Here is a 20,513-nt window from a genome sequence, read left to right as displayed (position 1 = left end):
GATGGGGAAACTGAGGCCCAGAACGCTGAGCAGGATGCACCTGGGTCTCACACACTGATGGAAAACTAGAACCAGGCTTTTTCAAGAGCAGGGAGGCCCCCCCCCACCATGCACTGACTCCAGCCACACAGCAGAGGGACCAAGGAAGCCTCTAGAAACACAAGGGCCGTAGGAGAAGCAACTGGTGAATTGCCGTCATCTTGCCCAGGGACCCCGCTGCATTTGAGCTCTTGGCCTGTTTGGGCCCTTCCTGCCCCTCCTGGCCCCTGCAGAGCATGGCTGTTACAGGGAGTTCCTCGGGCAGCCCACCCGCACCCACAGCCCCACCCCCACCAACCTGTGTGTATTCTGTCCAGCTGCCTGGTGTCTCTCTGCCAGCTGCCTGTGTCTGCTTAGAATACATGTGCTAATTCTGTGTAGATGTAGGTTAGATATTCTAAAATCTAGTGCACTATTGTGGATTTAAGATTTTTTAAAATTAGGCACTTAAAAAAACAGACTAGAAGAGTTCTCTTGTGGCGAGGCAGGTTAGGGATCGGGCGTTGTCACTGCAACAGCTCAGGTTGCTGCTATGACGGGGGTTCGATCCCTGGCCTGGGAACTTCCGCATGTTATGGGTGTGGTCAAAAAAACAAAAACAGGAAGTTCTCCTTGTGGCTCAGCGGTAACAAGCCCAACTAGTATCTATGAGGATGAGTGTTCGATCTCTGACCTCACTCCGTGGGTTAAGGATCTGGCGTTGCCGTGGCTGTGGTGTAGGCCGGCAGCTGCAGCTCTGATTTGATCCCTAGCCTGGGAACCTCCATATGCTGGAGGTGTGGCCCTAAAAACAAAACAAAACAAAAACAATCAGGGACAAAATACTTTTAAAACCACTAGAAACTAATACACCAAATTGTCAGAAATGATAATGAGATGAGATTAAGGGGTGACTTTGATCTTTCGGCTTTCATGCTTCTTCCCAACTTTCTATAATGAAGGGATTTTTGTTTGTTTGTTTTTATTACTCAACTGAATTTGTCACATCTGTAGTTGTATAATGATCATAACAATCTGATTTCACAGGATTCCCATCCCACAGCCCAGGCACATCCCCCCACCCCCCAAACTGTCTCCTCCGGAGACCATAAGTTTTTCAATGTCTGTGAGTCAGCATCTGTTCTGCCAAGAAGTTCCATCTGTCCTTTTTTCAGATTCCGCATGTCAGTGAAAGCATTTGATGGTGGTGTCTCATTGTATGGCTGACCTCACTTAGCATGATAATTTCTAGGTCCGTCCATGTTGCTAAAAATGCTGGTATTTCGTTCCTTTTAATGGCTGAGTCATATTCCATTGTGTGTATGTACCATGTCTTCTGGATCCGCTCCTCTGTCGACGGACATTGAGGTTGTTTCCATGTCTTGGCTGTTGTCTGTAATGAAGGTTTGCTGTGGTTCTTTTTTAAGGGAATGACGTGGGAAGGTGCCTATCACGATAGGCGATGTCAGGGCCTCTCTTGCGGTGACAAGGCTGATGATGGGGGCGGGTCGCCCGTCAGGAAGAACCTTCCTTTCGTGTTTCTTTTTTTGGAAACGGTGGCCTCGCCAGCCCTCGAACACGTGTCTTGAGTTGCGTGTATTCACTCTCTTCACATGAGATCAACCAACTGACCTTTTCTTTGAGCTAAGATGCAGAAAATACTCAGCGTTCTCGAAAAAAATAAACAAGGTTAGATCCATGCCTTCATTAAAACTCCCTGGGGACAGCTTGGTTTTCCCTTTTAAATTTCAGTACGTCAAATGGACCAACGACCAGAGTCTCGGTGGCATTGAGGGCTGCCTGTCAAAGCTCAAAGCAGCCGATCCGACCTTTGGTGAGTGACGCTTTTCCTGGGCGGAAGAGCCCTGTTTTGTGAGTGCAGCCCCTCTCTGGTTCCCTGACTGCAGGACTCAGCTGGGCGGGTGGCAGTGACCAGGCTGGCATTTGCACAGAGGGCGGGAGGGAGGGGGACCCCTGCCTTTGTGCTTAGAATAACAGCTGCTCCCAGAAAGATGCCAGGATCTAGAGAAGGTGGCTTTCAGGTATTTTCCTCAATCGTACGTCAGTTCTGCAAGGAAGACACTGATCCCGTTTCTCGGATGAGAAACCTGAGGTTTGGAGAGAGTAAGACATATACCCAGCCTCCCAGCTGGTAGTTGGGGTGGGGGCTGGATCAGACAAGGCTGCCTCAGTCCAAAGCCGGGACCCCCCTGGAACCCAAGAAGTGGCCGCTGCAGCCTCCCTAGGTGGCCGGGGTGGGGAGGGCCAGCCTGGTGACGGAGCCGCCCTCACAGGCAAGCTTCCTGTGTGGCAGGTGTCGGGGAGGCGTGGTGATCCCAGTGTGTTCTGGAACCCCAGGAGGGTGGCCCAGTGTGGGGTGAGGTTCCCAGCTGGGGGTGGGGCAAGGGCTGTGGAGGCGGGAGCTGGGACATCTTCTGTGGCCAGGTCCCACTGAGGGCGAGGGGCACAGGATGCGGGAAGGAGGAAGCTGTGAGGGCGGCCAATAGGGGCGGGCTTAGGCTCTGAGCAGACCCAGGGGCCCAGGGCAAGAGCAGGGCCACCCGGGTGGTCCCAGCAACATGGTTGGGTCCTAGGTCCCAGGCCTGGGCCAGGGAATGCGTCTCAGATGCCAGAGGACACCCTTCCTCTGTCAAGGTGGGGGCTGGGAAGCCCAGGGAGGACCTGGGGGCTGCACGCCTGCCAGCAAGGTGGCTACAGATGCCACAAGATACGCCCCCGTGGTCCCCCAGCCACCAAGCTCTCAGCACATGGGCTCAGCCAACACAGGATCACGGCTTCTGTGCCCTGGGGACCAGCTCCCCCAACAGCATCTACACGGTGGCCCCTGGGCAGCCGTGTGCTGGCGTAGCAACAATGGCAGCTGATGAGGGAAGCGAGGGGGGTGCCACGGAAGCCTGGAGGCGGCCCCTAAGCGCTTCACCCAGCGAGGGGCAGTGAGGGTGCTGGGGATGTTGGCACTCCCCAGAACGCCACCATGAGAAAAGTATTTGAGGGGTGAGGATGCTTCAGGATGGGCACGCCTCCACGTGCATGGCGAGGGCCTGGGCCGCGTTCTGGACTCTTGGGGGCGACACAGCCCATCTGCCTCCTGGCCTGCCCCTCCCGGGACGTGGGGTGTTTATTTCACGTGCAGGGTCGGGGTGGGCAGGGCTGGGCTGGGCTGGACCGGACCGAAGAATCACCAGCTGTTTTTCCACCTTTCGCCAGCCATGGGCCACGCCATCGCCAACGGCCTCGTGCTGATTGGCACCGGGAACTCTGTGAGGCTGGACAGAGAGCTGGACCTGGCCGTGGCGAAGATGGTGGAAATCTCCAAAACTCAGCCGCTGACCCAGCGGGAGCAGCTGCACGTGGCTGCGGTAGAGACCTTTGCCAAGGGGTGAGGGGCCTCCTGGAGCCAGGGGCTGGCGCTCTGAGGCCAGGCCGGGCGAGACCATGGGCCACCCCAACACCGCGGGGGGGGGGGTTCACCGTGATCCTCGCCCGCCTCCTGGGCCCCTGGGATTGAGAAGTGCATCCTGCCTGCTCGCCTGTCCTCAGCGGACTGGGAACCAGGGCGTGGTTGGTTAGGAGTCTCAGGGCGGCATTCAAAACAACTGTCTTTTGGGAGTTGCCCTTGTGGTGCAGCAGAAATGCATCCACCTGGCATCTATGAGGATGCGGGTTCCATCCCTGGCCTCACTCGCTTAGTTGCCATAAGCTGTGGGGTCGATCACAGATCCCGCGTTGCTGTGGCTGTGGCATAAGCTGGCACTTGTAGCTCCAATTTGACCCCTCGCCTGGGAACTTCCATATGCTGTGGGTGTGGCCCTATTAAAAAAAAAACCAAAACAACTTTTTTTCTTTTTTTGGCCGCTCCCGGCATATGGACCAGGGATCAGATCCAAGCCACACTTGTGGCCTTCACCGCAGCTGTGGTGACACTGGATGCTTTAACCCACCGTGCTGAGCCGGGGATCAAACCTTCATCCTGGCGCTGCAGAGACGCCTCTGATCCAGTTGTACCACAGCAGGAACTCCCAAAACAACTTATTTTGTTTTGTGAAATGAATTGGTTATTATTTTTGTTACAAAAATAATAAGAGCACCATAGAAAAATAGATTAAAGGTAGGAGAAAGAAGAGAACCCTCAGCCTTATATGCTCCTTGTCCTCACACAGCCTCCAAGCATCTGCTCGGAGCCTTGTAGATGGTCCCCTGCCCCTGTTCCCACGGCTGTCCCCTAGTGTGGGTGCTGGGACCCTGAAGCCTGCCCCGGACAGCCCCCGTCTGCTCGGGCAGGGGAGAGCCCTGTGCTGCTAGGTGACCCGAGCTGAGTTCTGGAGAGTTTGTTCCTGGTGAGGCAGTGTGGGTGGTGGTGCCAGGTGGATCCAGCTCGTATTTCCTGCAGCTGCTTCCCTGTCTCGGGTGAAATCCTCTGGCCACTTGTTAAACCAGTTTTGTTTTGTTTTGGTTTGGTTTTTTGTTGCGTGTGTTTGTGTGCGTGTGCATGGGTGTGTGCGTGCATGTGTGTGTGTTTTGGCTTGAATTAAAGAGAAAAACTTCCCACTGGCTTTTCAATTTTCTGAGCCCCAAGCTACATAGAAACTTACATGTGTATTTTAGCCAGTTCTCTGTCACGGGGACTTGAAGCCTTTTCCACTCGCCGTGCGTGAACTGTGCTCAGTGCTGCTGAGAAACCGCTCTTGGCTTCCAGGAACTTCCCCAAAGCCTGTGACCTATGGGAACAGATTCTCCAGGACCACCCCACAGACATGTTGGCCCTGAAGTTCTCCCATGATGCTTATTTCTACCTGGGCTACCAGGAACAGATGCGAGATTCTGTGGCTCGAGTCTATCCCTTCTGGACACCTGACATCCCCCTGAGCAGGTGGGTGCCAGAGGGAAATCCCATCATTGCTATTTCTCCGACTCTCTCCTCGTCCCTAAAAGCAGGGTGACTCTCCTGACCCTGCCCTCAAACTAGGGAGACGACTGTGGATCTTCTCCCAGTTCTTTTTTATTTTATTTTATTTTATTTTGGCCATGACCACAGCATGCAGAATTCCCGGGCCAAGGATCAAACCCGAGCCACAGCAATGACAATACCAAATCCTTAACCCACTAGACCAACAGGGAACTTCTTTCCTAGTTCTTTAAAGGGGAAAGGCTTTGTGTCTTCATTTGATCATCCCATCTCGTGAATGAGGTAGTACCAGTATGTATCAGTCAGCACAGGATCGTTTTTTGCTGCAGTAACAAACATCCCCTAGAGCTTTTTATCCAAGCTTATTACAACCAAAGTTAGTTTCTCACACACAATGCATGGCCATCATAGGAGGGCCGAGGCTCTGGCAGTTGTCTCCCTCCAGGAACCCAGCTGATGAAGCCACTGCTTTCCGTACATAGAGCTGCTCAGAGCAAAAAGAGAGCCATCCTAAGGGACTCGCCATGGCATTAGTGCTCAGAGCCGAGGGGGTGCCCTGTAGCCATGGAGTCACTGGCAAGACCCAGTCATCCACCCACAGGAGGGCTGGAGGGAGGGGGAGGCCTTGAATATCCATGAACAGCCCTAGGGACCACCACACAGGGGCACCTCCACTGCATCTTTTAAAAGTTATTTTTCTATTTAGGGCCGCACCCATGGCATATGGACGTTCCCAGGCTAGGGGTCGAATTGGAGCTCCAGCTGCCAGCCTACACCACAGCCCTAGCAACATGGGATCCGAGCTGTGCCTGTGACCTACACCACAGCTCATGGCAACGCTGGATCCTTAACCCCCTGATCGAGGCTAGGGATCTAACCCACATCCTCATCGACACAAGTCAAGTTCTTTAAGGCTGAGCCGCAATGGGAACTCCCTCCACTTAAAAGAAAAAAAAATACCTGTTTTCTCTGTTTTCAGCTATGTGAAAGGCATATATTCTTTTGGACTGATGGAAACCAACTTCTATGATAGGGCGGAAAAGCTGGCCAAGGAGGTACGAGGGCCTGACCCCCTGGGGAGTGGTGGTGTCGGGTGGGGCGTAGCTCGGGAGGACCAGCACCTGTGGGCGACGCTGTTCACCTGGTTTCCTCCTCGGAGGGCAGCTCCCTCCAGTCGCCTGTGCCTCCCGGGCCTGCAGAGCCGCCCAGCTCAGCATACTGCCTGCACAGGCGAGGAGGACAAAATGAGGCCTGGGCGTTCTGTCCACCCCCTCATTCAGGGTCACACAGGGTGGCAGCTCTGGGCGCCCCCAGCTCTGTGTCACCAGGGCCCACAGTTTGCGCTGCTGGCCCCAGACTTTTGTAGGTGGCCCAGCAGGTTCCAGCATTGGTTCTCAAACCTGGACCCTCATGGTCTGAGTGTCACTGACGGGAGCAGAGAGCTGAGTGATGCATAAGGCCTGCCGATGAAGAGTCAGTGAGCTGCCAAGTAAAGGAAAGAGGGAGTTCCTAGCGTGGCTCAGTGATTAACAAATCCCACTAGGAATGAGGTTGCGGGTTCAATCCCTGGCCTTGCTCAGTGGGTTAAGGATCCAGTGTTGCCGTGAGCTGTGCTGTAGGTCGCAAACGCGGCTTGATCCCCTGTTGCTGTGGCTGTGGCGTAGGCCAGTGGCTACAGCTTCGATTCAACCCCTAGCCTGGGAACCTCCATATGTCGCAGGAGTGGCCCCAGAAAAGGCAAAAAGACCAAAAAAAAAGGAAAGACGTTCCTTTTGTGGCTCAGCAGGTTCAGAACCCCACACAGTGTCTGTGCGGATGCAGGTTCAATCCCTGGCCCCGCTCAGTGGGTTGAAGATCTGGGGCTGCAGTGTGGGCTGGCTGCTGCAGCTCTGATTCGACCCCCAGCCTGGGAACCTCCATGTACCACAGGTGTGGTCCTAAAAAGAAAAAAAAAATTAAATTTAATATATATATGTCAGGCTGCTTCTGGGCAGACCAGCCCCTCTCTTGAGCACAGCCCCCAACTGGAGGCAGGGCTGGAGGCTAAGTGCTTCCCGCTGGCCTGGGCCCCTCCCTGTGAGTGGCTGCCGTGGGCTGGCTGGTACCGAGGATGCACTGTGGACGTCCCTCGCAGGCGGGCCCGGGCCCTGGGGGGTCTCTGGCTCTCAGCGCCCCTTGCAGGAATGGAAACTGAGGCCCAGGGAGGGGCCGCCATGCAGACTGGGGTGACAGCCGCTCTGTGCCTGGCTCAGGGCTGGCGCTCTGTCTACACACCCGCTCCCATCTGCTCAGCCCTCTGACACAAAGCATCAAGCTCTTCACTGCCCAGAGGAGTGCCAAGGCTCAGGGAGGCCAAGGCCACAGCCGCGCAGCTCATGGAAGGCAGAGCCGTGCTCCCCCAGGCCGGCAAAGCACAGTCCTTCATGGGCCCTGGACCAGACCTGCTTCCTAGCAGCCAGCCGGGGCTCCTCGCCCCAGGCGTTGCCCTAGTGGGCTCGCAGCACCCTCCCCACAGGACAGCCAGCACCCTCTGGGCCTGTGCCGTCTCTGACACCACTCTGCTTACAGAAATAGAGCCCAGACCTGAGAGGGGCATGATGGGTCCGTGCTTTAGCCTGGGGCCGAGGCTCGGAGGGACTTACTGGCAATCTTGCCTCCATGGCCTGGGTGACTGGACACCCCCATCCAGGGGGTCAGCCACAGGAAGGTCCCCTGGAGACCATGGCAGCTGGGCCTGAGGCACCTGAGGGAAGTCAGAGGGTGGCCGAAAGGTGCAGGTTCTCAGGGTGCCCCTCTTGCTCCCTTCATGCCCTTTCTCCTGCAGGTGCCCCACTCTGACCCCCACCCGCCCACCACAGACAGGTCCTGGGCAAGGCCAGGCTTCTAGGAGAGTGAGGGTGGGCTGCCCCAGGCTCACTGGAGTCCTGAGGGCCCTCCCGGTGATGTCACCTGGCCTTGTCTGCAGGCTGGGCCCTGAGGCTGAAGAGCAAAGGGCAGCAGAGCAGCTGGCAGAGCCTTGGTGACCCAGAGACGTGGACAGCCTGATTGGCTGAGGCTCAGGGTGTGGAAGGGCTGGGTGGGTGCTGGGAGCACAGTCTGGGGGACAGGGCCCAGTGGGGCTGGCCTTGTTGACTGTCCCCGGGAACCCAGGAGGAAGCTGGCCAGGAGCGCCTCAGCAAGGGTGGGGCTTAATGCCAGCCGGGCTGGTGGGGAGCAGCCGCCCTGCCCTGAGCCTTTGCCCTGCGTGGCGCCCTGACCGGGCCGGTGCCCCAGCTGCTCAGTTGTGCCCCTCAGCTTCCTGAAGTGTCCTGGTCCTGCAGGACCCATTGTCCCTACCCACATGCTCTTTCTCTGTGTTCCCATGTGAACCGTTTGGGACCATACACGCTGGGGCTGGAGCAGGGAGGCGGGGCTTGCCAGAGACCACCTGCCCGCATAGACCCCATGGCCGGTGCCTGGCCTTCCCGGTTCTGCTTCTGTGAAAGGCACGGAGGACTGAGGTAGCAGGGCTGGGGGACCCTGTGATCAGGCTGGGGGCCTGGATTCGCGTGGGGGCACCCACAGGACCATGGCGAGCCTCAGCTTACTGCCCGTGCTGGGTTCAGTGGACGCTCGGCAACCACGAGCTGCACTTCCCGCCAGTAGTGGGAGTCAGAGCTCGTGTCCCGCCTGCCACGTCGTCACTGTCAAGTTCAACGGTCTTGTGGGCGGCTGTGGTTATTAGCAGGAACATCAGAATGAGCCCAGAAAGCCAAACACATGGTCCTTGCGTGTGTGTCGGTGGGAGGGGTGACCCGGAGCACGCACCCGCTCAGCACCCTCTTGGCCTCCATGCAGCCCCGAGAGGAAGCCGGTGTTACTTCTCACCACAGGGGACACTGGGTGGCACATTGCAGGTGACAGTATGCAGGAGGCGGTGGGGCCCAGGGGTTGGATGAGCCCCTGCTCTGGAAAGACCCCCTCTGCCACCAAGCTGTGTGGCCCCAGGCAAGTGCCTTAACCTCCCTGAGCCTTAGTTTCCTCATCTGTGAAATGGACAGTGATACGCTCATTGGCAGCATCCTGTATTTGATCAAGCCTGGTCTTTGGGTCCTTGCCATCTTTTTTTTGGCTATTTCTTGGGCCGCTGCCGCGGCATATGGAGGTTCCCAGGCTAGGGGTCCAATCGGAGCTGTAGCTGCCGGCCTACGCCACAGCCACAGGCAACGTGGGATCTGAGCTGCGTCTGCAACCTACACCACAGCTCACGGCAACACCGGATCCTTAACCCACTAAGTGAGGCCAGGGATTGAACCCACAACCTCATGGATGCTAGTCGGATTTGTTAACCACTGAGCCACGACGGGAACTCCCGTGGTCCTTACCATCTTGAGCCCAGTCCCGTCGCTTGCTCAGGCCCCCCCCGTGTTCCTGCCTAACTTGGGGACGCCTTGTCACCAGGCTTCCTGACTCACCTACGTTCTCTCCACCTGCTCCCCAACCCCGTAGGCTCTATCTATTGACCCAACGGACGCGTGGTCAGTACACACCATCGCCCACATTCACGAGATGAAAGCGGAGGTCCAGGATGGGCTGGAGTTCATGCAGCGCTCAGAAACCCACTGGAAGGTACTCGTCTTGCCTGTCCACCTGCCCGGAAAATTCTGTCTTTTCCCCCAACTTAAGCTGAGGCTTAGTGGACAGACCACAGGGTCCAGCTTGGTTCTGAGAAAACTCAAATTCCGCTTGGAGACATTGCTGTCAGGCCACAGAGTCCCCTGGGAGCCACACGGCTCCCCAGCACCTGCCAGCATTTTGAAGGTGATTCTGGAATTAGCTGTGGGCAGACTGATTTGGTTGTAGACGGAAGGCATGAGAAAATTGCCAAGGGAAACAAGAGCCCAGCAGGGGTGAGAACGAGGAGGGCTCTGAGCTGCTTCTTCCACCACCAGCCAGTGGGCTCCACATGGACCCCAGGACTGAGGTGTGCCCCCACTGGCAAGTGGCCCAACAGGGGATGATGGGAGATGGGGCGGGGACGGCCTGGAGACTGTCTGCAGCGCTGGCATGCGGGCCTCAGAGGCCTTGTCGGGCAGCGATGCTGGTGCCACCCAGACCCCTCAAGCCCTGCCAGGCCTCTCCCTGGGGCCTGACCATCCCCACTCCCGGCGCCCACCTGCACCCAGCTGTGATGGCCTGCCCTCCTCTGCATGCACCTGTTTGTCTCTGGCTACCTGTCCAGGTATGGTCTGCTGCCCTGCCCTTCTCTGGGCCGTGCTGGGCTTCCCAGGGCACCGCCGGCCAAGGCCAAGGGCAGAAGTAGACGGTGGGCTTTGGCATCGCTGGCACAGGCTGGCCAGGGTGGGTGCCCGGGATGTGTTACCTGCACGCAAAGCTTCAGGATTCTGCGCTGGCACAAGACAGCAGCTGCTCTCTTTCACCACTGCCCCCGCAACACACATACGGTCAAGTGTCTCTCACTCTCTCGTTCTCTCCCCAGGAGTCCGACATGCTCGCTTGTCATAATTATTGGCACTGGGCTTTATATCTGATTGAAAAGGTAAGACGAATAGTTGTTTTCTCCTGTAAAGGCGTCCAAGGAAAGAAAAATGTCCCTACCTTTCAGAGCATTTATATCCTGTGGAACACTATTCTGTGTTTGCACATTTATTTTATTTTAAGTTTTTCTTTTTTCTTTTTAGGGCCTCACCTGCTGCATACGGAAGTTCCCAGGCTAGGGGTCTAATCGGAGCTCCAACCGCCGGCCTACACCACAGCCACAGCAACACCAGATCCGAGCTGCGTCTGCGACCTACGCCACAGCTCACGGCAACGCTGGATCCTTAACCCACTGAGCAAGGCTGGGGATCAAACCCGCAACCTCATGGTTCCTAGTCCGATTTGTTTTCTCTGAGCCACAGTGGGAACTCCAAGTGTTTGCACATTTAAATGGTGCCCTGGAGTTCCCTTTGTGGCTCAGTGGTTAAGGAACCCGACCAGGATCCATGAGGATGCAGGTTCGATCCCCACCCTTGCTTAGGGGGTTAAGGATCCGGCGTTGCCGTGAGCTGTGGTGTAGGCCGGCGGCTGGAGCTCCAACTTGACCCCTAGCTGGGAACCTCCATATGCCGCAGGTGTGGCCCTAAAAAGAAGAATAAGAAAAAAAAAATGGGGTCCTAAGGCCAAAGAGCATCAGCATTTTCAAATAGCTTTTCAGGTTTAAACGACTTTAGGTGTTTCCCACCGTCTGGACTCAGAAACCGGGCATCTCGTGTGCCATTTGTGGAGACAGTTTAGACCGAGGGCCTCTCTGCCGATGGAGTGGATTGCTTCGTCTCCGCCCCACAATTGTACCCGAAGGAGCCACCAGACCCCTGAACGCCCTGCCCCCAGGGAGGGAGGGTGTGGGGACACCCATGACCCCAGTGGTTCCACGCTGGGTCCTGTTTATAAGGGTGCTTTTGACAGTGCTGATTATCAGAGAGAAAAACCTAGGAGCTCCCTAAACGCCCAAAGGGAAATGGCTGGACGGCAAGACCCTGTAAGGACGAGCAGGAGGCCGTGATGCAGTGTCTCCGAGAAAGCAGTCAACCCACAGCTGAATGGGCAGCAGGGAAAACAAAGAGAGGAGGAAGAAATCCACAAAAAAGCTCACAGCTGCCCTCTCAAGCACTTCATAGGAATGGAGCTCCCTGGTGGCGCAGCAGGTTAAGGACCTGGCATTGTCCCTGATAGGGCGTGGGTTCGATCCCTCGTCCAGGAACCTCTGCATACTGCAGGCACATCCAGAAAAAAGTATATACTGCTTTCACAGGAAGTGTTCCCTCGAGGCAGCCCGGGCTGCTGCTGTGTCTTCTCCACGGAGAGTGAAGGGCGGGAGCGGAAGTGGGCTCCTCTCTGGGTTCCTCTCCCCATCCTGAGCCCCAGCAGGGCCAGAGGGCGCGGCGGGGCTTAGTCCAGGCCGTTTTCAGCTCACCTCCCAGCAGGACGGTTCGGCTTCCCCACGGTTAGCCTCAGCCTTTGTTTTCCAGGGCGAACCCGAGGCGGCGCTGACGATGTACGATGATCACGTAAGTCCAGCGGACCTTGGCGCCCTTGCCGTTGCCCCTGCCAGACCCACAGCCGCCCCAAGAGCCCAGCTCTTGGGTAAGACCCGGTGGGGCTGACAGTCCCCCAGAGCCGGGTCGTAACCCACAGTTCGCCGTCGGCCTTGGTAGGTTGCACATCCCAGCTGGTCGTCTCTGAAATCTCAGACTTCTCTTCAGTATTTTTTTTTGTTTTTGTTTTTGTTTTTGCTTTTGTAGGGCCGCACCCGCAGCATATGGAGGTTCCCAGGCTAGGGGATGAATCAGAGCTGCAGCTGCCGGCTACACCCCAGCCACGGCAACGCCAGATCGGAGCCACATCTGTGACCTACGCTGCAGCTTGTGGCTACACCAGATCCTTAACCCACTGAGCGAGGCCAGGGATGGAACCCGCCTCCTCATGGACACCACGTTGGGTTCTTAACCCGCGGAGCCACAACGGGAACTCCCTCTTCAGTCATTTTAGATTGTTTCTCTTTGATGGAATCACTGACCTGCCCGTAGGAAGTTTTTTTACTGTGGTAATGATATATATACCTGGAGTTCCTGTCATGGCTTAGCGGAAATGAATCTCACTAGTATCTGTGAGGACGCAGGTTTGATCCCTGGCCTTGCTCAGTGGGCTATGGATCCAGCATTGCCATGAGCTGTGGTGCAGGTTGCAGATGCAGCTCGGATCTCGTGTTGCTGTGGCTGTGGTGTAGGCCGGCAGCTGCAGCTCCCATTCAAACCCTAGCCTGGGAACTTCCATATGCCGTAGGTGGGTGCGGCCCTTTTTTTTAAAAAATAATATGTACACACCATATTTTTATTAAAAAAATAATATGCACATACCATATTTTTATTAAAAAATAATATGTACATACCATATTTTTACGGTTTTAACCATATTTTTTTTGGCTGCACCCATGGCATATGGAAGTTCCCAAGCCACAGTACTGGCAATACCAGGTCCTTAACCTCTAGGCCACCAGGGAACTCCCTGTTTCAAGCATTTTTGAGTGTACGAGTCTGTGTACATTTACACTGTAGTACAGCCATTTCCACCCTCCATTTCTAGAACTTTTTCATCTTTCCAAACTGAAACTCCTCGCCTGGGAAACACTAACTCCCCATTCCCCCTCCCCCCAGCCCTAGGCATGTGTTTAAGAGAAAAAAAAAAAAGTGTAGCTCACAGCTGCTGGGGACCCCACTGCAGGCTTCATAACAGAACCTGGGGTCACAAAAACGCTTGTAATTTGAGGATCAAAACCCCGGAGAAGACGCTCATCCGCTGTCCCTTAGGTCACCCTCTCGGGTTGTCGGGACTGCGGGTGAGGAGTGAGGGGTGACGGTGCTGTGGGCCGGGAGTGTAGACCAGCTGGACGAGAATCCTGGGCGGGGGATGATTCTTGCCCACGTGGTCCAGGACTGGGGGCAGGAGATGCCGTGTTGGGGCCGAGACTGTGTCCCCCCAGGTATCAGTGCAGGGGGCTCTTCCTTCCACTCTGCTGCCCCTGTGCCCCTGGGGCAGTCCGGGCCCTCGGCCAGGGGGACAGTCCTGATAGGTGGCATGGAGGGTACAGAGGTGATGGCTCCTATTAGCTGGGGGCTGGTTCTGCCCAGCTCCCCCCCCATCCCCGCAGCCCAGCTGTCCCTGCAGCCCCTCACCCCCCACCTGCCCTTGTCTTCCAGATCCTTCCCAGCCTGCGGGCCAGCGGGGCGATGCTGGATGTGGTGGACAGCTGCTCCATGCTGTACCGGCTGCAGATGGAAGGTAGCTGCTTCCTCCTCTCCTCCCACGCCACGAGGGGAAGGCGTGGCGGCCTGGGCCCAGGGCGCCAGGAGCTCGTTTCTCCAGGCCCCACTCTCGGCCCTGGGACAGCAGGCCCTGCGTGATCTGCAGCTGCCTTCCAGCCAGCCTGAGGCCAGTGGGCCCGGGCCACCACTGCCCTCTCTCCCAGTTCCCACAGCTCCTCGGTGTGCCGGCCATTCCCTCAAGCCTGCAAGGTCAGGCCTGCAGGACGCAGGCACCTGGCCACCAGCCTCTGGGCACCACTTCCGTTCCTACAACAAAGGAAGTGAGGGTTTCTCAACTCCGTGGGATTTCAGAGAGAGGGGTTTCTCAACAGTGTCACCCCGTGCTCTGCAGGAAGCCTGGAGGGGTAGCCACAGCCCCGGGAGTGATGGAGGGCCCCGGCCTACTGCTGGGGGTGCCGATGGCTCCCCCACCCCCAGGTTCAGCAGAGCCAAACCCATACCCGCCCCAGGTCCTGGGTCAGCAGGATGATGTGCGGATGAGGCCTGAGTGGGTCTGGCTGTTTCCAGAGGGTTCCGGGAGGGCTTCCTGGAGGAGGGAAGTATGAACCTTGGAAGAGAACGTAGGGTTCGGTCAGGTGGCCATGGAAAGGACATCACGGGTGGAGAGCAGCCTGTCCAAAGCCCCCAAGACACAGAAGCCAGTGGCCTGTGAGGGGACCAGTGACTGAAGGGTGGGGTTGTGCGGTCGGATGGAGCAGAGGAGGCCCAGGCGGGAAGGGAGCCTTATCTGGGTCTGGGGGAGCGGCGGCGCTGGACAGACTCCATCCGACCTGCCTCTGAGAGACTCCTGAGCAGGGGCCAGGCCAGGGGAGGCCGGGCAGGGGCCGGGGTGTCCCCCGAGGAGCTGGGAGAACATGAGGAGCTTTCTTGCCATCCTGGTGACAAGTCAGGGACACTGGAAGGGGGCCAGCGGAGGCCTGTGTCTGTCCAGCCAAACCATCCAGAGCTGCGTGGAGAGGCCACGGTCCTGGGGCAGTTACCTATTGAGCCTTCACCTGCGGAGGCGCGGCTGAAGCCTCAGGCCTGGGCCCCTGAATGCTTGGGCCCTGGTCTGGAGGCTGGGCGGCCCGCGGGGTTGGCGCCGAGGGGCAGGCAGAGGGAAGAGAGAGGCCCCTCGCGCCCTCGCAGCACAGACCAGAGACTCAAAAGCCGCGTCCAGTTTGCCGGGCTGAGAAATGGAGGTCAAGGGCAACGACAAGGTCAGGGAAGGAGCCGCTGGGAGGGGTCACGCGGGAGTGGAGAGGGACAGGAGGCGGGAGGTGGGGTTGGGGAGGCGGCAGGGACTGGGACTGTCCAGAGGTGGAATCCAGCGCCGAGGCAGAAGGGTGCTGCGGGTTAACTGCACAGACCCCTGTTCTGTGTCAGCTGCCATCCCATCCGTAACCACGGCAAGAGTTTTTAAAGTGGTTTTGGGGTTTGAAACGGGGGCCGAAGACTTCATTTAACCTCTTTCATAACTTTTTTTTTTAACTTGCTTTCTACCCTCCCATCTCGATTTCGTGATTAAACAAAGTTAATGGGGAGTTCCCGTTGTGGCCCAGCAGTTAAGAACCCGACTAGTATCCATGAGGATGCGGGTTTGATCCCTGGCCTCACCCTGTGGGTTAAGGATCCGGCGTTGCTGTGGCTGGGGTGTAGGCCGGCAGCTGCAGCTCTGATTGGACCCTTAGCCTGGGAGCCTCCATATGCCACAGGTGTCTCCCTAAAAAGGAAAAAAAAAGTTAAGGAGAACTGGCCCCCAAGCAGACGCTGCTTGCCAGCCTTGCCAGGTCTCCTCACCTGGGACCACCTGTGGGGGTCCTCCTGTGTCCCCAGGGGTGTCTGTGGGTGAGCGGTGGCAGGACGTCCTGGCCGTGACCCGGAAGCACAGCCGAGACCACATCCTGCTCTTCAATGACGCCCACTTCTTGATGGCGTCGCTGGGCGCCCGTGACCCCCAGACCACGCAGGAGCTGCTCACCACCCTGCAGGACGCCAGCGAGTATGTGTCCAGGCCAGGGCCTTCGAAGGCCCTGCCGCCAAGGGGGGCCCCTGCCCTGCTGAGAGGGCTGCGGTGGGAGGGGTCTGCCCCTGCTTGCCTGGGAGGCCGGGGCTGGAGCACGGTCACACGGATGCCCGCGGGTGCCCCCAGGTGTTCAGTGTCCCCAGATGTGCGTCTTTGCAGGTGTGCCCTGCAAGGGTACAGCCGGCTCCCCCAGGACACACAGCAGCCTCTCCATCCCCTGGGCCTCCATGTCAGTGTCACACCCAGGGGACACAGGGAGGCCCTGGAACCAGAGAGGCCTGAGCTTACAGGGCCTGAGATCCTGGACAAGGCACTTCTCTGCTCTGAGCCTGTTCCCTCACCTGCTGAGTCAGGCTGGTAGGAGAGGGAGAGGCAGTGACGTGGTGACACACCTCCCTGGCACAGCTCCTGGCACAGGGGGGACCCAGCTCCAAACACAGCTGGGCCAGAGAATCCAGGGAGATGGCTCTGCCTGGCACAGGGCCACGAGGAATACAGCCAGCCCTGTCTCCTGCCTGTAGGGCTAGAGTCATGGGGCCTGTGACCCCTGGTGGTTTGTCCTGGGCACCTAGGGGAGGGTGACCCCTGCCAAGGCCACTTGCACGGCCTCTCCTCCCAGGCCCGTGCCGCGTGAACTGGGGCCTTTGGCCGGGGACATGCTTCAGCCCCCCAACCCTCTTGACCCAGAATGGCCACCACCCGAGGGCCACAGAAAATTAAGGCTGGCCACGGCCGTTCACCCCAGCGGTCAGCACCAACTCCAGTGCCAGGCCTTTACCTGTACTGCCCTGTGAGGTTGGCACCAAGACTCCCACTTTACAGATGAACATGCTGAGGCCAGATGTTGGGGGACCTGCCCAAGGCCTTGTCCCTAGTGCTCAGGAGTCCAGCCCAGTTGAACTGAGTTTGTGCCCTGCTCCCTCCCCTGCCTGGCAGCCTGTCCTCTGTCAACTCACCCACTCAGAGCACCTAGTGTGTCGAGCATGGTGCCAGGGACAGTGGGCTGGGGACCAGGCTGTCTCTCCTTAGGAGCCTCAGCCAGGCGGGGAGACAGACGTGCTGGGGTGGGGGTGGCACAGGCGCCCTGCAGGCCACTGAGAGCACCTTCTCGGGCTGGCAGGTCCCCGGGGGAGAACTGTCAGCACCTGCTGGCCCGCGACGTGGGACTGCCCTTGTGCCAGGCCCTGGTGGAGGCGCAGAATGGGAACCCCGACCGCGTGGTTGAGCTGCTCCTGCCCATCCGCTACCGGCTCGTCCAGATTGGAGGCAGCAATGCCCAGGTGAGCCTCGGGCCTCGAGTCATGCCAGCTGCCGCCGCGCAAGGGCCCAGGGCCTGGAGCCCACAGCTCCCGTCTCCCGGGTGCTGGTGCCCACGGTGGGGGAGCATCCTTGCCGTTCACACGCCCAGTAGGCTTGTCCCTGCGCACAGGCGGTCTGTGGTGGGGAGGGGTGAGTGTCCACATTTCTCACCCCATGTCACAGAGCCTTATGCGCCCACCTGACCTTTCAGAGAGATGTCTTCAACCAATTACTGATTCACGCGGCCTTGAACTGCTCGTCTGGCGTCCACAAGAACGTGGCCCGGTGAGTTCCTCATTCTGGCCCCAAAGCCCAGCGGGGAGGACTCTGAGCACAGCCACCCTCTCCCTGGGGTGACTTGCGGGGGCCCGGAGGCTCCCACCTCCCTTGGCCTGAGGCGGTGCTCCCCTTTGAGGCTGTGAAGGCGTGAGGCTGCAAGGTCCCCTGGTTCTCCCCTGCCAGCATGCTCACCTTGACCTAAGGGGACCCCCCACCCCCAACACACACCCCTCCTTTGCTCCAGCCCGCTCCTCGTCGTGGCCATGCTGCGCTTCGGTCACTTTCCAGGCCCCCGGGGCTTTGCACATGCTGCAGCCTCTGCCTGGAACACCCCGTCTTCTTTCTCACCCCGAAACCTATGATCCTTCAGGCCTCAGCTCACATTCTCCTGCCTGTGCTGCGTGCCAGGAGGCGCGATGGGCAGCAGACCCAGCCCGGGCTGCGTGGAGCTTCCCTCTCATGTGGGAACAGACACGAAGCAGTGAATCCCACTGTTTATATAAACCTGCCTCGAGGGCGGGTGCTGTGACGGAGGAGCTGGCAAGTGGGAGTCAGGAAGGGAGAGTCCCCCTGCGGTGACATTGAGGGGGAGCTGACACCCAGCGGGTTTAAGCAGGCCAGGGTGGTCTCATTAGGTCGGCTGGAGGATTGAGGGTGTCAGGATGCAGACAACCCGAGAGGAAAGCTCTGCAAAGCCACATGTTGCCAGCAGCCTCTGTGCTCCCACATCTGCTAATCTTGCTTGGCACCGGGCGGCTGAGTTCCTTGCCAGCTCCTGCCCCAGCCTCTGTGCTCCTGGGCTCAGATGTGAAACCACCCCCCATCCAAGCCCCGCTGGAATGCCAAGGGGAGGGGCGGAAGAGGGAGCCTCGGGGTGCCGGCTGGGCAGAAGGGGTGTCCTGAGGCCCCGTGCAGCTGCTGCAGCAAGTCTGGGCTGGCACCGTGGGGCCCAGGAGGCCCTTGCTGGGCTCGAGGTCAAATAGAAAGTGCCAGGGTACAAGCATGGGCACAGGGCCCACAGTGGGCAAGGCCTAGCGGTTCTTAACTGAGCAGTGTGGGTGCTGGTGGTGATGAAGCAGCCGTGGACGCTGTGTCACACCCACGTCTGGATGGACATGCTGGAATTGGTCGGACTCTGAAGTGTCTAAGACATGTGGCCCTGGCTGTCCCCCTCCGTGGGCACGGGGCAAAGCTGCACACCTTTCTCTACTGGGGTAACTGCTTGGGGAGCTCCGGGTGGACGAGGGTGGGGGCGGTGGGCAGCGCCTCCAGTGGCAGCCAGGTCGGGGGTGGGAGGGTGGGGGTCGGGGCCTGTCTGGACAGAGAGGAGAGTGAAGGCTTGAGTGGGGGACCTGGGGCCCACCCAGGGCAGGTGGGGTGCCCGGCGGGGCGTCTGCCCTGGGAGCGCTGAGGGGAACAGGCTGACTGGAGGGGAGCTTGTTGCTGTGGGGGTGAGAGGCACGCCCCCTCCAAGTGCCCTGGGGCCACCATCACACATCTCAGGTGGAAACCCTGGGCCCCTGCCATGGTGTGCCCACCCCAAGGGCCAGGCTCCATCCCCTCAGCCCCACCCACACCGCACGGAATCCCCGTTGTCAGCTGTTTGGGGCCTTTGGCTCGGCGGTATTGAAAGTTGGACTTTTCCCACACTATCTTCTCTGCCACTCTCTTTCCTGAACATTCTCAGGCCTGGCTGCCCGCTCTCCCATCCCCACCGGCGTCCTCTACCCTCTGGTCCCCGCTTTTCAGCTTTGGGCTTGGATTATGGCGGGAGGTTGGCCCCCCATGTTCCGGAGGCAGACGAGGCCGCAGGGGTATGCGGACCTTGGAATCCTCAGCGCTCGGGGCCTTGCCAGCGTGTTCGCCGGCACAGGGCGCGCTCCCGGGCCGAGCCCGCTGGGCTCCCGAAGCCCACGCTCTCGGGTCCTCCGCCCTCCCCCCACCTCCTCTGCGGTCCGGTCCCTCCGCCAAGGTCAGGGCTCCTTGGTCCATCCTGTCCCCCTGCTGTGATGCCGGCCCCTCCTCCAGCACCTTGGGAAGCGGGGCCCTTTGCTCTCCACCCAGGGCAGCCCCAGCCCGAGCTGCCCGCATCCTGCTTTAGGGTGGAGGGACGCTCCGGCCCCCACGGTCTAGGAGGTTCCAGCATAGGCCCTGTCTGTTTCCCCAGGAGCCTTCTGATGGAGCGAGACGCCTTGAAGCCCAACTCACCCCTGACGGCGAGGCTCATCCGGAAGGCGGCCGCCGTCCACCTCCTGCAGTGAGCCTGCCCCACGCAGCCTCGCCAGGGCTGCCCCCCGACCTCTCAGGCTTACAAGTAGCCAGAGCTCGTTAGGCAACTTTGACCAGAAAGCCCTGTAACCAATGGCATTAATGGAAGAGGGGACGCAAATCGTTTTCAGCGTGATTCAGAATCTTCTTCTAATCCGTGTTAAGGGCCACAGGGCTGTGGGAGGAGGCCCGTCCCCGGCCCGGGCTGCCCCTGGGATAAACCCCTTCCTTCTGTCTTCCTGTCATATGCTGGAGAGGCTCTGTTGCCCCATCTTTTGGGTGAGGGGACCGGTGGGGGGAAGTGACTTGCCCAGGGTCACAGCTAGTGGAGGCCCTGCTGACATTCACCTCAGACCCCTGCCCTGTGCTTCCTGGGGGAGGGGAGGGCGCCCCCCTCACTGCCTGGGGCCTGGGCCCTCCTGCTGTTTCTGCAGAGATGTCTTCAGGCTTCTCGGAGGCGGTGTGGGGGTGGTTGGTGGTACGGATTCGGGCTTGTTTTCTCTTTATTCTAAACTGCACACTGTAAAGGGACCTTGGGTACCTGGCTTCCTTTGTCATCCACGATTGTAAGCACATGAGGGCACACGCATGGAGCTGGTGTGTTTTCTGGGTGTGAGGAATGAGCCGAGAGGTTGCCCTGTGGTGGCAAAAAGCCAAGCATTGTGGTGGGGTTTTAACAGGATCTGCCTCAGTCTCTTTCCCCATAGGTCACCTGACCTGGCACAGCCATGCCACGGGTGTTTCTTGGATTCTTTCAAAGCAAACTGAAGTTAGGTGGGTCTCCTGGAGGCGCTGATGCCTCCAAATGGACTAGACAAATTCCTGAAATTAAAATAAATTGGTTGATTGGTTC

The 20,513-nt window shown here is 58.6% G+C and overlaps 1 protein-coding gene across 4 annotated transcripts in view; it reads left to right on the top strand.

Annotated features, from left to right (window-relative positions):
* The window catches only part of TTC38 (tetratricopeptide repeat domain 38), a 22,474-nt gene extending 1,961 nt beyond the window's left edge, over positions 1 to 20,513 (top strand). For 2 of the 4 annotated variants that reach the window (XM_013988182.2, XM_013988183.2), the window contains 12 exons: positions 1,771 to 1,852; positions 3,247 to 3,418; positions 4,736 to 4,909; positions 5,925 to 6,000; positions 9,434 to 9,553; positions 10,425 to 10,484; positions 11,956 to 11,994; positions 13,684 to 13,765; positions 15,625 to 15,790; positions 16,935 to 17,094; positions 17,297 to 17,398; positions 19,560 to 20,513. In XM_013988182.2, the coding sequence (XP_013843636.1) occupies positions 1,771 to 1,852; positions 3,247 to 3,418; positions 4,736 to 4,909; positions 5,925 to 6,000; positions 9,434 to 9,553; positions 10,425 to 10,484; positions 11,956 to 11,994; positions 13,684 to 13,765; positions 15,625 to 15,790; positions 16,935 to 17,094; positions 17,297 to 17,398; positions 19,560 to 19,724 (1,398 nt within the window). In that variant the 3' untranslated portion in view covers positions 19,725 to 20,513. The remainder of the gene's footprint in view (positions 1 to 1,770; positions 1,853 to 3,246; positions 3,419 to 4,735; positions 4,910 to 5,924; positions 6,001 to 9,433; positions 9,554 to 10,424; positions 10,485 to 11,955; positions 11,995 to 13,683; positions 13,766 to 15,624; positions 15,791 to 16,934; positions 17,095 to 17,296; positions 17,399 to 19,559) is intronic. The other 2 variants (XM_003125951.6, XM_021091377.1) reach the window with 2 other exon arrangements.

Source organism: Sus scrofa, chromosome 5 (assembly GCF_000003025.6).
Source record: "Sus scrofa isolate TJ Tabasco breed Duroc chromosome 5, Sscrofa11.1, whole genome shotgun sequence".
NCBI lineage: Eukaryota > Metazoa > Chordata > Mammalia > Artiodactyla > Suidae > Sus > Sus scrofa.
Note: the sequence above shows the minus strand (reverse complement) of the source record. Positions and strands in the feature narration are given on the sequence as shown.